Raw genomic sequence first — 18,982 nt, forward strand, 5'->3', positions numbered from 1 at the left:
ACCCAAAAATTAAACATGTAAAAATCCAAAAGGGGGTTTTCCCACTAGCTAACATGCAGGGGATTTCAACTCTCCAATGTAGACTCTTAAGTCCGCATTGCCGCTCAATAGCCTCATCCTTTATATATATGGAAAAGAAAATCAATAGAAGAAGATTGAGGCTCTTCCACCTAAAACCAAGCCTGGGCACCAATATGGATTCACACATATCTCAGCCTGAGCTATAGCGGCTATTACTTTAGCAAGAAAATAATAAAGTTACGAATATTACTGAGCCGGAGTACGTGGGGACTCACACCACTGTTTCGTGATCAGATTCAACCAAAATAAGCAAAGTTATTCAATGCTGTGGAGGTGCAGCTTAAAGTTATTTACCCGAGAGAGTCAATAAACGCAGCAGCCTCTTCAGGTGTGTAGAGCTTTTTAGGTGATCCGTTGACCATAATCTTCAATGTGGCCGGGTACAACAGTGCGTAGTCCATCTTCATTCTCCTGAGTCGAGCCTTCGCCTCATCAAACGCTTTGCGCCTTCGTACAACCGCTGTGGAATAATCATTGAAGAATGAGACCTTTGGACCTTTATGTTGACTACCATCAGAGCCGATGTTTCTAGCCGCATCCATGACGCGCTGCTTGTCGGTGAAGTTGTGGAACTTTATAACCACCGGCCGTGGGCGTTGATTGGGGCCCGGTATCGGTGCTTGAGAGCGATGGGCTCTGTCCAGCTTCACACGACCAGCCTTAGTGTCCATTTGTAGGTAGCCAGGGATCCATTCCTCAAAGAATTTTACTGAACGTGTCCCTTCAGAATTTTCCGGGAGTCCCACAACACGAATATTGCATCTGCGTCCTCGATTATCCAAGTCGTCAATGTGCTCCGCCATTTCGCGCACCTGTTTCTCAAGTGCTTTTATCTTAGCGTCCATAGATGTAGTTGAAGTTTCCACTGCAGCAATTCTTCCTTCCGCCTCAACAACACGTTTCACAACGCTCTGTATTTCAGCTGAATGGCCTGCTATTGCTTCCAAGACCGTTCTTATCTTAGCATCGATCACTTTAGTAATGTTATCAGTCATCTTTTGAATCATCAGGTCCATTGTGCCCGGGTCCGCAATGGTGTTAGCTTCGCTAACGTTAGCTAGCTCCTCATGCACATCCACAGGGGTGGTGGTTTTGGTCGACTTCTTAGTAGTTCTATTGGGCATGTTGTCGGAGATTTTTGCGAAATAGTCGTCAAGACTCATTATATGGTAACTTATTTAGCCAATTCTACCACTTTTTCAAGCTAGGAGATTAATGTAGGAATATAAATTTACGAATGCCACGAGAGCTCGCTGAAACACCGTGTTCTCTCTACGGCGCCATTTTGTCCCCCCTGGTGGTTCCTTTTAACATGAGTCTTCAATATTCCCAGGTAAGACGTTTTAGGTTGTAGTTATAATAGGTATTTTAGGACTATTTCTCTCTATATGATTTGTATTTCATATAGTTTTGACTATTGGATGTTCTTATAGGCACTTTAGTATTGCCAGTGTAATAGTATAGCTTCCATCCCTCTCCTCGCTCCTACCTGGGCTCGAACCAGGAACACATCGACAACAGCCACCCTCGAAGCAGCGTTACCCATCGCTCCTCAAAAGCCGCGGCCCTTGCAGAGCAAGGGGAACAACTACTCCCAAGTCTCAGAGTGAGTGACGTTTGAAACGCTATTAGCGCGCACCCCACTAACTAGCTAGTAATTTTACATCGGTTACACCAGCCTAATCTCAGGAGTTGATAGGCTTGAAGTCATAAACAGTGCAATGCTTGAAGCATTGCGAAGAGCTGCTGGCAAAACGCATGAAAGTGCTGTTTGAATGAATGCTTACGAGCCTGCTGGTGCCTACCATCGCTCAGTCAGACTGCTCTATCAAATCATAGACTTAATTATAACATAATAACACACAGAAATACAAGCTTTAGGTCATTAATATGGTCGAATCCGGAAACTATCATCTCGAAAACAAAACGTTTATTCTTTCAGTGAAATATGGAACCGTTCGGTATTTTATCTAACGGGTGGCATCCATCAGTCTAAATATTCCTGTTACATTGCACAACCTTCAATTTTATGTCATAATTACGTAAAATTCTGGCAAATTAGTTCGCAACGAGCCAGGAGGCCCAAACTGTTGCATATACCCTGACTCTGCGTGCAATGAACGCAAGAGAAGTGACACAATTTCACCTGGTTAATATTGCCTGCTAACCTGGATTTTCTTTAGCTGAATATGCAGGTTTAAAAATATATACTTCTGTGTATTGATTTTAAGAAAGGCATTGATGTTTATGGTTAGGTACTGTCGTGCAACGAGTGTGCCTTTTTTGAAAATGCGCTTTTGTTAAATCATCCCCCGTTGGGCGAAGTTGTCTGCCTTTGTTAGGAAGAAATAGTCTTTACACAGTTCACAACGAGCCAGGCGGCCCAAACTGCTGCATATACCCTGACTCTGTTGCAAGAGAAGTGACACATTGTCCCTAGTTAAAATATATTCATGTTAGCAGGCAATATTAATTAAATATGCAGGTTTAAAAATATATACTTGTGTATTGATTTTAAGAAAGTCATTGATGTTTATGGTTAGGTACACGTTGGAGCAGCGACAGTCCTTTTTCACGAATGTGCACTGCATCGATTATATGCAACGCAGGACACGCTAGATAAACTAGTAATATCATCAACCATGTGTAATTAACTAGTGATTATGATTGATTGATGGATTGTTTTTTTATAAGATATGCTAGCTAGCAACTTACTTTGGCTACTTACTGCATTCGCGTGACAGGCAGGCTCCTCGTGGAGTTCAATGTAAGGCAGGTGGTTAGCGCGTTGGACTAGTTAACTGTAAGGTTGCAAGATTGAATCCCGGAGCTGGTAAAGGTAAAAATCTGTCATTCTGCCCTGAACAAGACAGTTAACCCACTGTTCCTAGGCCGTCATTGAAAATAAGAATGTGTTCTTAACTGACTTGCCTAGTTAAATAAAGGTGTAATAAAAAAAAGTAAAAAATCGGTGTCCAAAAATACAGATTTCCGATTGTTATGAAAACTTGAAATCGTCCCTAATTAATCGGCCATTCCAATTAATCGGTCGACCTCTAGTCAGTAGTGAGAAAGTTGCTTTAAGAGACATCTAGAGGAGTGATTTTCTGCAGGTTTCAAATCTTCGGTTCCCCAAAGATAAATAACAATTCGGCCTACAACATGCTTGAAAAGCTACAGTATCAATAAGCTGTGTTCATTGTATCCTTTGTGATATTGACTCAAAGATGCCTCTGCTCTCATAAACATAATGGAAATGACAGACACTTAAGTGCTGGCCAGGCCATTCAGGATATCAGCCATCGTCAAACTGTCCCAGACAGTCTCAGTTACTGATAGGATGCAAATATTAGCAGACATCTCCATCCACACCAGTGGTTTAAGCAGAGACCGTAGAGAAAGCGAGACATTCCACTCCCTGATTTTTTTTTTCTGATTGGGGTGGGACCAACCTAGTCTACTTTTTGCCCCTGCCCTGCGGAGGGGTTCCCCAGGGCAAGACTTCTTACTGGCAGGTTTTTTCTGGTCGCAGTGGGGACAATAAGTAGACCAGAGCCAGCTGTTCCGTCTCTCTGAGCATGCCAGATAATATGGAGGAACCGTTGGCGCATGTGGGAACAGCACGCTCACGCGAGAGGAAATGCCTGGTGGGAGGCTACCTTGTAGTTAATTGCGCTCACCTGGTGTCCGATGTCTGAATCAGTCACTGATTTAGAAGGAGAGGATGACCAACAGAAGTGTTTTTACCCTCCAGGACAGTCATTTAACAGCCCTGCTATAGGATATATACCGTCCATGCTATCTGGGTCTACTGGTATGCTGAATGAGCCTTTTCTATCTGTGGCCAAGTTAACCTAACTTGAATGAGGATTAGCAGGCCCAGGTGTGGGGCAGGTGGTTTATGGATTGGGCTAGCATAGCACTGCATTCAGCTTAGCGCTACATTTAGCTTGACTAGGCTGGGTGTGTTGGTAGAGCTGTCATTGTCAAATGACCGGAGAGACCCTAGCATGTAATCACACCAGTAAGAGGCTAAATTTAGCACTGTGGAAGGAGGGCTAATATTCCATTTGTGGAATATAAATCTCAACAAAGGCCAGAAATATACTTCAAGGGAGAGTTAGGCCTAATCATAGAAGATTTAAGGCTATTTTGCACAGTCCTCTTCACTCATGAGATTTAGTGAGATCAATTTACATGGTTTCAGCTAAATATGCTAATTCAATCATCATCATAATCATCTTTCTCATGACCAAGGCCCATCAGCAAAGGAATGATGGGGAAGTGACATTTTGGTCTGTTGTCTTGCTCTTTTTGGATGTTTGACTTTAAATATCGGAAGGTTGAAAGGCAAAGGAGGGAATACGGATACAATGGAGACCTCTCTGCCTGTTGTGTTGAATAGCTGTTTTGAGCCGTCTTCTCAAGTCTTCATTATCAAATCAAATTTTATTTGTCACATACACATGGTTAGCAGATGTTAATGCAAGTGATGCGTTGTGCAGACCTCACTACCCTCTGGAGAGCCTTACGGTTGTGGGCGGAGCAGTTGCCGTACCAGGCGGTGATCCAGCCCGCCAGGATGCTCTCGATTGTGCATCTGTAGAAGTTTGTGAGTGCTTTTGGTGACAAGCTGAATTTCTTCAGCCTCCTGAGGTTGAAGAGGCGCTGCTGCGCCTTCTTCATGATGCTGTCTGTGTGGGTGGACCAATTCAGTTTGTCTGTGATGTGTATGCCGAGGAACTTAAAACTTGCTACCCTCTCCACTACTGTTCCATCGATGTGGATAGGGGGGTGTTCCCTCTGCTGTTTCCTGAAGTCCACAATCATCTCCTTAGTTTTGTTGACGTTGAGTGTGAGGTTATTTTCCTGACACCACACTCCGAGGGCCCTCACCTCCTCCCTGTAGGCCGTCTCGTCGTTGTTGGTAATCAAGCCTACCACTGTTGTGTCGTCCGCAAACTTGATGATTGAGTTGGAATATTCCACTTCTCCAATGTTGAAAAGGAATTATATTGCTGCATCCGAAGCTGTTACTCCGAGAAAGTGTTACAGTCGAATGGCAAGCTTTCAGGCTCGTTTTTGAGGACGTCACTGACCTGGGAAGAGCTCTGTTGATTGAATCTATTCCTCAACACTCTCAAAATGTATTGGCTGTGAATATAATATGTCAGAGGGGTGTGGGTGTGTATGGCAACTTGGAATATTGATATAGTCAGGCACTTTGTTTTGATTTGAACAGCAATGCACTAGAACCCAGCTGTAGAACAAAAGCTGATATTGTGCCTTGAATGCACTTACTAACTTGGAGCTCAGACTTCAATATGATTACAGAGCATTGGCTTGTTTTGTTTGTTTATTTATTTATCATCTTGCCTATTTATTTACCCCTGTGTCTCTCTTATTGAACGGGACAGTCCAATTTAATCTGGCCAGGCGGCCCCATACACATAGTGTCATTGTTTATATGAGGGCAATCCATGATAACGGAATTACGTTGAGACTCCAGATTTTTCACTTGAAAATGTATACCAAACAAAAAACATTGATTTCAAAGTGTAACAAACGATACAACTATATGCACTAGGACTACTTTTAACAATTTCCACTGAATATTTATATAAACATATTTACAAGAAGAACTGTGCAGATACAACAACGTTTGGTCAAATAATAATGAGGGAGATTTTACCATAATTCTGTTACCAAACTTTGCATCTGCACAGTTTTTCCAGTAAATGTTTTATATATTTTATTTTTATACTGTGTAAATTGTTCCAAATAATCATTGTGCATAGAGTTGTATGGTTTTTACAATGAAATCTTTTTTCTTTTTTTTTTGGCATTTGGCGTAAAGTTAGCATTTCAGGACCGGCACCGAGGCACGCTAGGTTACAGAGGCAGGCCATAGTGTTAATGACGGTCTACTTTGCCTTTTGACAATGGCCTTGTACTGTCAATGCACAGTAGTCTGTCATAGTGGATGATGGAACTAAGGCCTTCCTTTCCATGCCCTCTACATTCATGCAGTATACCTGGAATGCTTATTAGATTCTAGACTGTCATCTCTTTACCTGACAGGGTCAAATGGTATCAATTCTCTCGCAATGTTTTTTTTTTTTTACAATTGTAAAGCAAGTTTAATACTTTAAGGTAAGGTGATGTATTTTACAACCTGGATCTAGCCTAGCCTAATACAGTACGTTGTAGGCTTGCGAGCAAGTTTACTCATAAAATAGCCGACTGCCAAACCTTTTTTAATGACAGTCTTTGACGACAGGGTAGCCAGTGTAGGGAGCCTGCTCATTTGATCCCCTATCCCTGTGACGGTGACAGCAGATGCAAGGGATGCTTCCTCAAGATGAGTAATACATTATAAGCTATGGAAAGATTGACTACAAAGATTCTAACGTAACGTTTTAGTTCTTTCCCTACTCCCTCATTAAATACTAATAGCAGAGGCAGGAAAACAAGCTATTGCAAAACAAAATAGACCCTTATAAATAGAGGTCGACCGATTATGATTTTTCAACACCGATACCGATTATTGGAGGACCAAAAAAAGCCGATAACGATTAATCGGACGATTTTTATTGAATTAAAAAAAAACGTATTTATTTATTTGTAATAATGACAATTGCAACAATACTGAATGAACACTTATTTTAACTTAATATAATACATCAATAAAAATCCATTTAGCCTCGAATAAATAATGAAACCTGTTCAATTTGGTTTATATAATGCAAAAACAAAGTGTTGGAGAAGAAAGTAAAAGTGCAATATGTGCCATGTAAAAAAGCTAACGTTTAAGTTCCTTGCTCAGAACATGAGAACATCTGAAAGCTGGTGGTTCCTTTTAACATGAGACTTCAATATTCCAAGGTAAGAGGTTTTAGGTTGTAGTTAATATAGTATTTATAGGACTATTTCTCTCTATACCAGACTCTGCGTGCAAAGAACGCAAGAGAAGTGACACAATTTCACCTGGTTAATATCGCCTGCTAACCTGGATTTCTTTTCGCTAAATATGCAGGTTTAAAAATATATACTTCTGTGTATTGATTTTAAGAAAGGCATTGGTGTTTATGGTTCGGTAAAGTCGTGCAACGATTGTGCTTTTTTTTCTCGCAAATGCACTTTTGTTAAATCATCCTCCTGCGTTGCATCGATTATATGCAACGCAGGACACGCTAGATAAACTAGTAATATCATCAACCATGTGTAGTTAACTAGTGAATATATTTGATTGTTTTTTATAAGATAAGTTTAATGCTAGCTAGCAACTTACCTTGGCTACTTAATGCATTCGCGTAACAGGCAGGCTCCTGGTGGAGTGCAAATGAGAGGCAAGTGGTTAGCGCGTTGGACTAGTTAAGTGTAAGGTTGCAAGATTGAATCCCGGAGTTGACAAGGTAAAAATCTGTCGTTCTGCCCCTGAACAAGGCAGTTAACCCATCGTTCCTAGGCCGTCATTGAAAATAAGAATGTGTTCTTAACTGACTTGCCTAGTTAAATAAAGCTGTAAAAAAAAAAAAAGATTTGGCCAAAACATACCTATTTCCGATTGTTATGAAAACGGCCCTAATTGATTGGCCATTCCGATTAATCGGTCGACCTCTACTTATAAATGGTTCCAAAATTTCTGCTCTAGGGTATTGCCCATATAATTAGGAATCAGAGTACTAGAATGGAAATTAACCTTCCTTGATGGTCCAACGGTCAACCATGTTGGTCAGGGAGTTTGCCAACCATGGTTTGCCTGCCGATGTTGTAATAAGATATTGTGTAAAATAATGAATGTGAAGAATTTATCTGCACTGTGTGTTCGCTAGCTAGGCAGACAGTTTTAGAGGAATGATTCCATATATTTTTCAAATTAACTGCCAACATTCCACAGCCATACACTGGCTCAAATCAGTTGATAGGACTAAGACAAGTTGTAAATGCAACAAGTAATGATATTGTATCATATAATAGCACTCACAGCTTTACAAGAAAACACATTGAGTCATTTACGGTCCATTTACATATATTCTTCAGGCTATTTATTCAGAATTGATATAAAACCTGTATAAACTGTATTATATTACAATATTTTAAGTTGACTATAGTTCCATTACACAATTGCTGATACATCACATGCCCTACTTTATGTTTCCTGCATAAGTAAAAGCAGGAAATGCATCACCTTTGCCTCTACTGCCATTCATTCCAATTAGACTGATTTTGCATTTCTCCCTGACCAAGATGGCTGCCATTTTCGCCTTCATTACTGAACTTTGAGGGTTAATGACATAACCCCTCTATCAATTTAATTAGGAACTCCATTGGCCATTTCTATGTAATTTACCCTAGTTGATGATGCCCTTGTTGTTGACTTGAATTTCATCAATACGTTTGAATGCTGACTGAAGTAGTCCAATGCAGGTGCTTCTACACCTGCATTGCTTGCTGTTTGGGATTTTAGGCTGGGTTTCTGTACAGCACTTTGAGATATCAGTTGATGTACGAAGGGCTATATAAATACATTTGATTTGATTTGATATCGTGGTAACAATTGTGACTAGCTAATAAGGTATTTCTTCTGTTTCTGCACAGGGAGAAGAGAATTTGTCCAGCGGCTGAAACTCGAAGCGACACTCAATGTGCACGATGGCTGTGTGAGTATGCGTTACCCACCGTGTGTGGCTGTGGTGTACTCTGTGCGGCTGTGGTGTACTCTGTGCGGCTGTGGTGTACTCTGTGCACATAACTGTCCCTCCTTGCATCTTCAGAGCACGTCACCCTCCCCACTCTGTCAGTCAGTGTGTGAAACTCTGTGTCAGACAGACAGAAAACAGAGCTCAGTGTGAGTGTTGAGCTCTGGCCAGACTGGTCATACTCTGTGAAACCTGAGGCAGCCATACGGCCAGTCACACGCCCTGTCAGACTGTCACACCCTGCTAGTCACTCCTTCTACCACTGCACAACAACTTTAAACTGCCTGATGCTAGTTTGGGTCAAGGATTCTGTCCTTCTCGTCCTGTCTGTTCAGTTGGTTGGAGGAAAATAAAGAGAGAAATGATAAGACACACAACAGAAAACAACGACCCACACCCATAGTGGGAAAACAGGCTGCCTAAGTATGGTTCTCAATCAGAGACAACGATAACCAGCTGCCTCTGATTGGGAACCATACCAGGCCTAAACATAGAAACACAACTCCTAGACATACAACATAGAATACCCACCCACATGACACTCTGACCAAACTAAGAATAGAAACATACAAAGCAATCTAGGGTCAGGGCGTGACATGTATAGTACAAACAAAATGTATTCCTTATGGAATCCCCTCGTACAACTTCCTGCCACATTCCCTGCTTGTAGGCTACATTCAGATAATCGTCCGAGCGAGTTCTGTCAAATTGCGTATTCTCTCAGACCAGTAGCTTGGAAGAGTTTGTCATCGCTCCCACCTACCAAGTCCTTATCAGTGCATATGAAGGATGCAAAGGAGACGTAAGGAAGCCAATTATTATTTATTTTTTAATGTCTATCCGCTTACTGAATCACTATCCGCTCTCTGTCTCCGTGAGGACCTGTCTGTCTCATCTTGGATACCTGAAGCCACTTGAGTTGTCAACCCCTGTTTTCCATCAACAGGAAGTGATCGAGGAAGAATTGCCCTCCAACATGTGTTACTAGTGCCATTCTGACTCACAACGCCTATTAGGCTATTACGAGTGACATGATGTTGCGTTAATGTTGGTGGCCCATCACTTTTCAGTTCCCCAAATCCCAGCATGACCTTTATTGCAGGAGATGTTGGAAGAGATTAAGTGTAGGCTTGATCTACTCTGTAGATAACATTACTGTACAGTACTGGGTCAAAGTATTAGCATAATACGTCATGTATTGTCATTTAGGCTGTTATTACACTTGACTAAAAGACCCAGTTCTTAAACAGCCCCTTACTCCTTGTTCCTACTCCTTGCTGTAGGCATATTCAGACCAGAATTTCTAAAGTGGATTTAGGGGAAGCTTGTGACATCTTGCTGCGCACTTCTATCCACTTTCTATAGATCTGCATCACAAGTCCAGGGGCTTAGGGCTAAGGGAAAAAGCTACTGTAGAGTTTGGTTTCAGACTTATTCAGAATGAGTCTAGTCTGACTCTGAAGGGCCAGGTTGTGTCGGGTTGAGTTGAGGCTGGGGAGGGGAGGACCTGTTCAGCCAGGGGCACACTGAGTGGTCTGGGTGGCATAAGGACTCTGACCTAGACACATACACACAGTATTCCTACAGAGTGCTGCCAAGTAGGATCAGTATACAACACAACGGGCTGAATAATGAGTGCTGCAGGTGATGGGATAGGTCAGTATTCGGGGTGAGCTACAGTCTGCTTGAACAGAAAAGGTGGTGGTTGTGGTCATAGTGATGATAATGATCTCCTCAGTTTCATGTTAGCAACAACCTCCACTTACCACAATGCTAGACCTAAAGAAATTGAATATGCAAGATAAAAATATGATACTACCAATGATATGAACGTAACAGGTTTTTTCAGTGTATAGCATATTTATTACACAATCTAGGCCTACGTTTTTACAATACTTTTCTGAAACATAAAATGTTGTCCTTTTCTAAGGGGATATAGGTGAACAGCAGTATAGCCTTTCCTAGCATGCCTGTGTTGTCCTGGCAACTACTGAAACACAGTGTTAGCAGAGTGGTGACTACAGGAAAACATGCACTCTGTCTTCTTACCCCCTTGGGAGAGACTTCAGCGTTCCTTATCAGTAACCTATAATTTGTCTGTTTCCAATGCATGCATGACATCATGCCCCACATATAGTGACTTCCCCTTTTGTGTCTGTCTGTCTATTTCTAATATAAACCAGCCAGCATAGCTCTAATTACAGCACGTGTGTTCTTTTTAGCATGTAACAGACCACTCTTATTAAGCTAATGTATTTTCTCAGACAGTGATGCGAGCAGTTTCTCTGAAATGACAGCCGTTCTGTGAAAAATGCAATAACATTTACAGTGTTTTTTAAAGCTGCTCGACAAGGGAAGGACAGTAAATCATGACCGGGGATCACATGGAGATTAAATCACCCAGAAAGACTATTTGGGAATGGTTAGGTGGGGGGTGGAGGGGGAGGAGGGTTCCAGTTGGGTTTGGCAATGAAGAGGGATTGTGTGACCAACCTTGTTGCACGCTGATCGGACTCTCGGCCTAGAAATAGAGGGAGGAGAGTGTATTAAACTCTGCTGGGGAACTTAATGAATTATTGATCTACGGTCGCAAAGACACGGCGCCTAGAGAAGGCATGAAATGTGTGCTCTGTGTTGCAGTTATAGAATGTTCCATTATACACTAAACAAAAATATAAACGCAACATGCAACAATTTCAAAGATTTTTCTGAGTTACAGTTCATATAAGGAAATCAGTCAATTGAAATCAATTCACTAGACCCGACTTATATGGATTGCACATGACTGGTCACAGATACCTTCAAAAAAGTAGGGACGTGGATCAGAAAAGCAGTCACTATCGGGTGTGACTACCATTTTCCTCATGCAGCGTGTCACATCTCCTTCACATAGAGCTGATCAGGCTGTTGATTGTGGCCTGTAGAATGTTTTCCTACACCTCTTTAATGGCTGTGCGAAGTTGCTGGATATTTGGCGGGAACTGGAACGCGCTGTCGTACACGTTGATCCAGACCATCCCAAACAGGCTCAATGGGTGACATGTCTGGTCAGTATGCAGGCTTCCAGGAATTGTGTTCAGATCCTTGCGACATGTATTATGCAAGGCCATGCATTATCATGCTGAAACATGAGGTTATGGCGGTGGATGAATGGCATGACAGTGGGCTTCAGGATCACAGTATCTCTGTGCATTCAAATGGCCATGATTAAAATGCCATTGTGTTCATTATCCGTAGATTTTGCTTGCCCATACCATAACTGCACCGCCACCTTGGGGCACTCTGTTCACAACGTTGATATCAGCACACCGCTCATCCACATCTGCCATCTGCCCTGTACAGTTGAAACCGGGATTCATCTGTGACGAGCACACTTTTCCAATATGGCAGTGGCCATCAAAGGTGAGCATTTTCCCACTGAAGTTGGTTACGATGCCGAACTGCAGTCCGGTCAAGACCCTGTTGAGGATGCCGAGCACGCAGATGAGCTTCCCTGAGAAGGTTTCTGACAGTTTGTGGAGAAATTCTTCAGTTGTGCAAACCCACAGTTTCATCAGCAGTCCGGGTGGCTGGTCTCAAATGATCCCGCAGGTGAAGAAGCCGGAAGTTTAGGTCCTGGGCTGGCGTGGTTACACGGCGTCTGTGGTTGTGAGGAAAGTTTGGACGTACTGCCAAATTCTCTAAAACGACATTGGAGGCGGCTTATGGTAGAGAAATTCATATTCGTTCTCTGGCAACAGCTCTGGGGGACATTCCTGCAGTCAGCATGCCAATTCCACACTCCCTCAACTTGAGACATCGGGGGCATTGTTGTTTGACAAAACTTCACATTTTAAAGTGGCCTTTTGTCCCCATGATCAAGCTTCTTGATATGCCACACCTGTCAGGTGGGTGGATTATCTTGGCAAAGGAGAAATGCTCACTAACAAACAAATTTGTGCAAAAATCTTCAAGAAAGAAGCTTTTTGTGCATATGGAAAATGTCTGTGATCTTTTATTTCAGCTCATGAAACTTGGGACCAAGACTTTAAATGTTGCGTTTTATGCTTTTGTTCAGAATTGTTTGTTTCTCATTTGGTGAACTTTCACCCGGTTTCTATTTGACCGAGGGACGCTTTGATGTTACACCTTAGATTGGGTTAGGAATTCCACAGTTGTAGACAAAAAGCTGTTTTCAGTATTATTATTATTATGTGCTGAGGCCAAGAGTGAACTCACACGGTATTTTGTCCCAATCAGGTCAATACTATATCCTGGAACGATACCGGGGAGTACATCTTGTCAGGGTCGGATGATACCAACCTGGTCATCACAAACCCATACAACAGAAAGGTAAGGTGTTAGTCAGATTTTAGTTAAAAAAAATATGATTTTAGTTCAAAAAAGATGTGATAATAAAAAGTGCAGGTAAAAAAAAAAGTGTGCAGGTTAGGTTGGAAACACAAAACAGATGATTCATTCAAACATATGACCTTACATCACCAACATCCTGTTTTTATTAAACCGTTACATGGTCGACCTGGGGTGAAATTATAATGGATTGGATGTGTAGATAGTGCTCATTATATGGACGAGAACTTACCTACTGAAAGATCTTTATCGCCGATAAAGACGGACAGAGAAAAAAACTGACAGTGAGTAGACGTCTATAAACCTCCCATCAGCTTAACAACAGTCAAAGAAATACGCTGTTGAGAGATTCTGAAAATGAACAATTGCTGATCCAACCTTTCGGTCTCTTGTGTTGATGTGGAACATGACCTTGGTCAATTGGGTGTTTTGGATTCTCGTAGGATTTTTTTCAGTGCCCGGCATTATGTATGCCCTATACATCATGTATACCCTCTTCTATTTTACAATCTTGTCCAATAATTTACATTTGATAAGCATCTCAGTCAGCAGCACCACCCTGTATCCCACTGCTGGCTTGCCTCTGAAGCTAAGCAGGGTTGGTCCTAGATGGAAGACCAGATGCTGCTGTAAGTGGTGCTGGAGGGCCAGCAGGAGACACTATTTCAAGGCAGTGATTGGGGACATTGCCCTGTGTAGGGTGCAGTCTTTCGGATGGGACGTTTAAACAGGTCTCCTGACTCTCTGTGGTCAGTAAAGATCCCATGACACATCTTAAGAGTAGGGGTGTTAACCCTGGTGTCTTGGTGAAATTCCTAATCTGGCCCTGATACCATCACGGCCACCTCATCATCCCCAGCTTCTAATTGGCTCATTGATCTCCTATTCCCTGTAACTATTCCCCAGGTCATTGCCATAAATGAGAATGTTCTCTGTCAACTTACCTGATAAAAAAGGATGGACACAGTTCAACTGACCAGAATGTTTTTTGGTGATTTGAGTTGACGTAATTTGATGCAGCATGGGAGAGTAGAACCAAGGTTTCCCTTTTAGTCAGAAGAGGGAGCAACTCATCCCAGGAGTCTTCAATGCAAATGTAGAGGATACCAATGGAGGGAGATGCACCGATAGAATCGAACACATACATACACACCTGCAACTCGCTACACACACTCCTCTCTGGAACTCTCCTCAGGTCAAGGCAACCATACGGTCGGGTCACCGGGCGAACATCTTCAGTGCTAAGTTCATGCCTCAGACCAGTGACCAGCAGATCATCTCGTGCTCTGGGGATGGTATCATCTACTACACCCACACAGAGAAGAGCCCCGACATCAACCGGCAGTGCCAGTTCACCTGCCACTACGGAACAGCCTACGAGGTACTGTACACAAGCGTTTCTCAACTTGTTTGTACCAGGTTGTTGGACATCTTTTTTTTTTGTATGTGTGTGGCTGATTTGAAAATAGGTTTAGGGAGCTACCCAAATGTTTATTTTTTTTCTTTACATTTTCCTCCCTCCCTCTTTCCCTTCACCTCTTTCTTCACTCTCCTCCTGTTCTCCTTTTAGATTATGACGGTACCCAACGACCCCTATACGTTCCTGTCGTGTGGGGAGGACGGCACCGTGCGCTGGTTTGACCTGCGCACAAAGACCAGCTGTACTAAAGAGGACTGCAAAGATGTAAGGAAGGAGGGAAATAAATCAATGTTTATTTTTCTAAATTTGTATTGATTTTGAACATAAAACCATCAAACAAAGAACACCAATCAAGACTTTTCTCTTACTTTTGATCTATTATTTGACCTGTGTTGTACAGTCGGCATATTCTGTATCACAACCGTCCGTGATTGGGGGTCCCATAGGGCAGCGCACAATTGGCCCAGCGTCATTCGGGTTAGGCCGTGGTAGGCCGTCATTGTAAATAAGAATTTGTTCTTAACTGACTTTCCTAGTTAAATAAAGATGAAATAAAAAAAACATCTGCTTATTTTATTGTTTTTAAATAATATATCACCCCGTTTTCCTGATTTTTAGCCCACGGTGGTGGTGGTGGTGGTGTTTACTGTCTCTTCCTCTCACCAGGACATCCTGATCAACTGTCGGCGGGCGGCGACGTCTATCTCCATCAGTCCGCTGGTGCCCTATTACCTGGCGGTGGGCTGCTCTGACAGCTCCGTGCGCATCTATGACAGACGCATGCTGGGCACCAGGGCTACGGGTAACAACCATCTCTGTCCTCTCATGTAGCTCTCCCGGTCTGTCTGTCTTTGTTGTCTGAATTTCAATCAGTAGATACAGTGAGCTCAATAAGTATTGGGACACTGACACATTTGTTTTGTTTGTTTTGGCTTTGTACTCCAGCACTTTGGATTTGAAATGATACAATGACTATGAGGTTAAAGTGCTTTCTTTTGAGGTTATTTTCATCCATATCGGGTGAACGTTTAGGAATGTTTAACATAGTCCCTACATTTTAGGGGAACAAAGGTAGTGCCCAATAGAAATGAATGGTAAATAATGTAGTGTCATTTTGGAGTCACTTTTATTGTAAATAAAAATAGAATGTTTTCAAACGCTTCAACATATAATGTGGATGCTGACATGATTATAGATAGTCCTGAATGTAGCGTCAATAATGATGAGTGAGAAAGTTAGACGCATAATTATAATCCCCCCCCCAGAAATGCTAACAACCTCTGTTATTGTAATGTTGAAGAGGTTAGCATGTCATGGGGGGTATGATTTTTGTGCGTCTCAACTTTCTCACTCATCACTATTGACGATTAATTCAGGACTATCCGTAATCATGGTAGCATCCACATTATTGTTAGTGTTTAGAAACACATTCTAGGATCAGTTCGTCCTACCAAAGCCTTAACCCTTCGGGAGGAGAAATGCAAAACTGACCTTGGATCAGAGTCTGGAGCCAACTTGATCAAACAAGTGAATTTTGAGTTACGCTATTAATGACTTACTACTACTACTCACTCAACTCTGCCCTATGTCATTCCCCATTGCTTGCCTTTGACTGTCTCACTAACCCCCCCCGCAGGGAACTACATGGGCCGTGGAACGACGGGCATGTGTGTGCGCTTCGTTCCGGCCCACCTGTCCAACAAGTCGTGTCGTGTGACTTCACTCTGCTACAGCGGGGACGGACAGGAGGTGTTGGTCAGCTACTCTTCAGACTACGTCTACCTGTTTGACCCCAATAATGACCAGGCCCGAGAGCTGAAGGGTCCGTCCGAGGAGAGGAGGGAGGAGGTGAGAGGGCGGCAGAGGCGCCGCCATTGTGATTTGAGATAAATATGAGGTGTACGCTTCTCTATGCAAACGGAATTGAGAAATTTGGTTTGGACAGTTTCTCCATAAACAAAATATTTATCTTGTATAACCACACTTTTGTGTGCATATCAATAAATTGTCATTGTGCATACTTGCAGTGTCGGGGGTGAGTATAGCTGGTTGAGTCTGTCACTGTTGGGTACCATCTCTGAATGCAGTACAATGAAACGGCAGGCAGGCAGGGTGAGTGCTGGTCACTGAGAGCCACACAGAGATCCACACTGTGCTGCAGTGAGAACAGGCCTCAGAGGAGCATAGGGAAAAGACTACTGCACACACAGTCAGGCTAGGATACGTGTGTGTGTGCACTGTGTATGCCCCTCTGAAAGTCTGTGTATACCAAGCGAGAATGACTGCCCCCACTCATTGAAGCCACGGAAGTTCAAGGCCAACTGCGATACTCAGGCATTTTTTTTGCAGAAAACAGGACCTCCCCATTTATAGTGAATGGCAGTCTTCGTGGTCAATCTTGCCGTAAATGAAACAATGTTTCGAAGACAATCATGGTACTAATAATTGCTTATAATACACCAGATGTATGTATTTGAACTGATTTATCACACACAATAACAAGTTATAAGGATCATTTAGTTGATAGTGGCAGCCTGCAATATTCCGGTCGACCTTCAAATTAGTTCCTCAATGAGAAGTGGCAGCACTGACCTATCCTGCAACTTCACTTCCTGGAGTAGCTCAAATTATATCTCTCTGTGAGCTCAAACTGCACATGTTGTATCCATGAGAGGCCCTCTTAACCAACTTAATTTGGCTTAAGTGAGCTATTGAGTCTTCATAGGAATGAATGGTGTCACGTGAGCAATAACCTTTCCCATGTCATATCTACAGTCATTGGTGTATATGTACTTCAGTGGTTTTTTTCCATACACTCTCTGTATTAAAAACATGAATGGTCCATTACATGAGTTATTGTGTGATTTTTATCACGGTACCATGTTTGTTGTCCATATGGGACTTTGCTAGGAGCAGAAACAAACACATGGCTAGACAGACATACTGCAGGTCTCTAATGTAAGCTACTCCTGCACACTCAAGCCAAGGGGATGTTGGTTGTAAACAGACAGAGCTGGCTTTGTGTGGAGCAGCTCTCACAACTAAAGTGCTCTCAGTGCATCTCCTGTCAATGTGTTGTGTGGTGGACGTGCTCTCAGTGCATCTCCTGTCAATGTGTTGTGTGGTGGAAGTGCTCTCAGGGCATATCCTGTCAATGTGTTGTGTGGTGGACGTGCTCTCAGTGCATCTCCTGTTAATGTGTTGTGTGGTGGAAGTGCTCTCAGTGCATCTCCTGTCAATGTGTTGTGTGGTGGCTGCTGGTGGTGCACTGAGATGACCCTGAGAGGTCAGGGGGAGGAGAGAGGAAGAGGAGGAAGAAAGTTTGAGCGGGATAATTCAATTTAGTGGAGAGAAGGGGGTGGTGGGGGGACACACACTAAATGCCAGCAGAGAGGAAGGTGTGGGGGTGTGTAAGAAATGTGCTGCATCACGGTCGAATAGTGTGTTCAGCTGTGTCTGGTTTCACCCAGCTCTGCTCCCACATACCTTTCCAAATACAGTGCCTGGCGCAAGCAATATTCCGCCAACCACCCCACCAAAATAGACCAGGACGGAGACTGTAGGGCCTGCCAAGGAGTTTGCCTTTCCTCTTTCTCTCTCTCTCTTCTGGGCCCTCCATCGCTCTCACCCCGTTCTCTTCCTCCTTTACCCATCATCTTGTTACTCCTGCGACCCTACTTGAGCTCGGGTTCGCTTTCTCCCCCCTTCAGCCCTCTCACCTTTCTTGTTCTCTCTCTCTCCTTAGCTGCCGCACCTCTGTCTCTCTCTCTCTATGCAGTTGTCATTCTCTATCTCTGGTCTCAGTGGAAGTTGTTCTCATTCTCTTCCACGTTCTAAATCTCTCCCCCTCTCGTTCTGTGCCCAGGGGAGGAGCAGAGGCACCTGTGTTGGGTGACCAGTTCCCTGGCTCTAAGCCTGTTGTCCTGTGTGTTTGAGACGGCCAGAGGAAAGTGTGTAGTGCAGAGAGAGAGGTGTGTGTACTAAATAGGACAGTAACGGGGACTGTAGTGCAGAGAGCGGAGTGTGTGTGTGTGGGGGGTACTAAATAGGACAGGGACTGTGCCATGTTTTGCATGCTATTTTTAACTCTGCTTAGACTTGACAGCATGTTTTTTATGTTTTGTGTGTGTGTCCACAGCTGCGGCAACCCCCAGTGAAGCGTCTCCGTTTACGAGGTGACTGGTCTGACACCGGTCCACGAGCTCGTCCTGAGAGCGAGAGAGAGCGGGACGGTAAGAGTACACAGAATCTTACACACACACACACATTTTCTCTCTTATTCCCATTCTTCTCTATTGCCTCCTGTCTCTCTCCCTCTCCTTCCAAATTTCAATTCCATTAGGCTCTATTGGTAAAGAAAAACAAACAAAAAACTCTCATGCTTTCTCTCACACTCACGCTTTGTCTTATTCACACACACCTATGTATC

At 43.1% G+C, this 18,982-nt stretch overlaps 1 protein-coding gene across 6 annotated transcripts in view; it reads left to right on the forward strand.

The window, feature by feature from the left end:
- Nucleotides 1-18,982, forward strand: part of LOC115113323 (DDB1- and CUL4-associated factor 6) — a 60,850-nt gene that overhangs the window by 16,348 nt on the left and 25,520 nt on the right. For all 6 annotated transcript variants that reach the window (XM_065015598.1, XM_065015606.1, XM_065015613.1 and 3 more), the window contains exons 2-8: nt 8,683-8,744; nt 13,023-13,115; nt 14,329-14,514; nt 14,704-14,817; nt 15,220-15,355; nt 16,190-16,401; nt 18,692-18,785. In XM_065015598.1, coding sequence (XP_064871670.1) covers nt 8,683-8,744; nt 13,023-13,115; nt 14,329-14,514; nt 14,704-14,817; nt 15,220-15,355; nt 16,190-16,401; nt 18,692-18,785 — 897 coding nt within the window. The remainder of the gene's footprint in view (nt 1-8,682; nt 8,745-13,022; nt 13,116-14,328; nt 14,515-14,703; nt 14,818-15,219; nt 15,356-16,189; nt 16,402-18,691; nt 18,786-18,982) is intronic.

The sequence above is a fragment of the Oncorhynchus nerka genome, linkage group LG3 (genome assembly GCF_034236695.1).
Source record: "Oncorhynchus nerka isolate Pitt River linkage group LG3, Oner_Uvic_2.0, whole genome shotgun sequence".
Taxonomy (NCBI): domain Eukaryota; kingdom Metazoa; phylum Chordata; class Actinopteri; order Salmoniformes; family Salmonidae; genus Oncorhynchus; species Oncorhynchus nerka.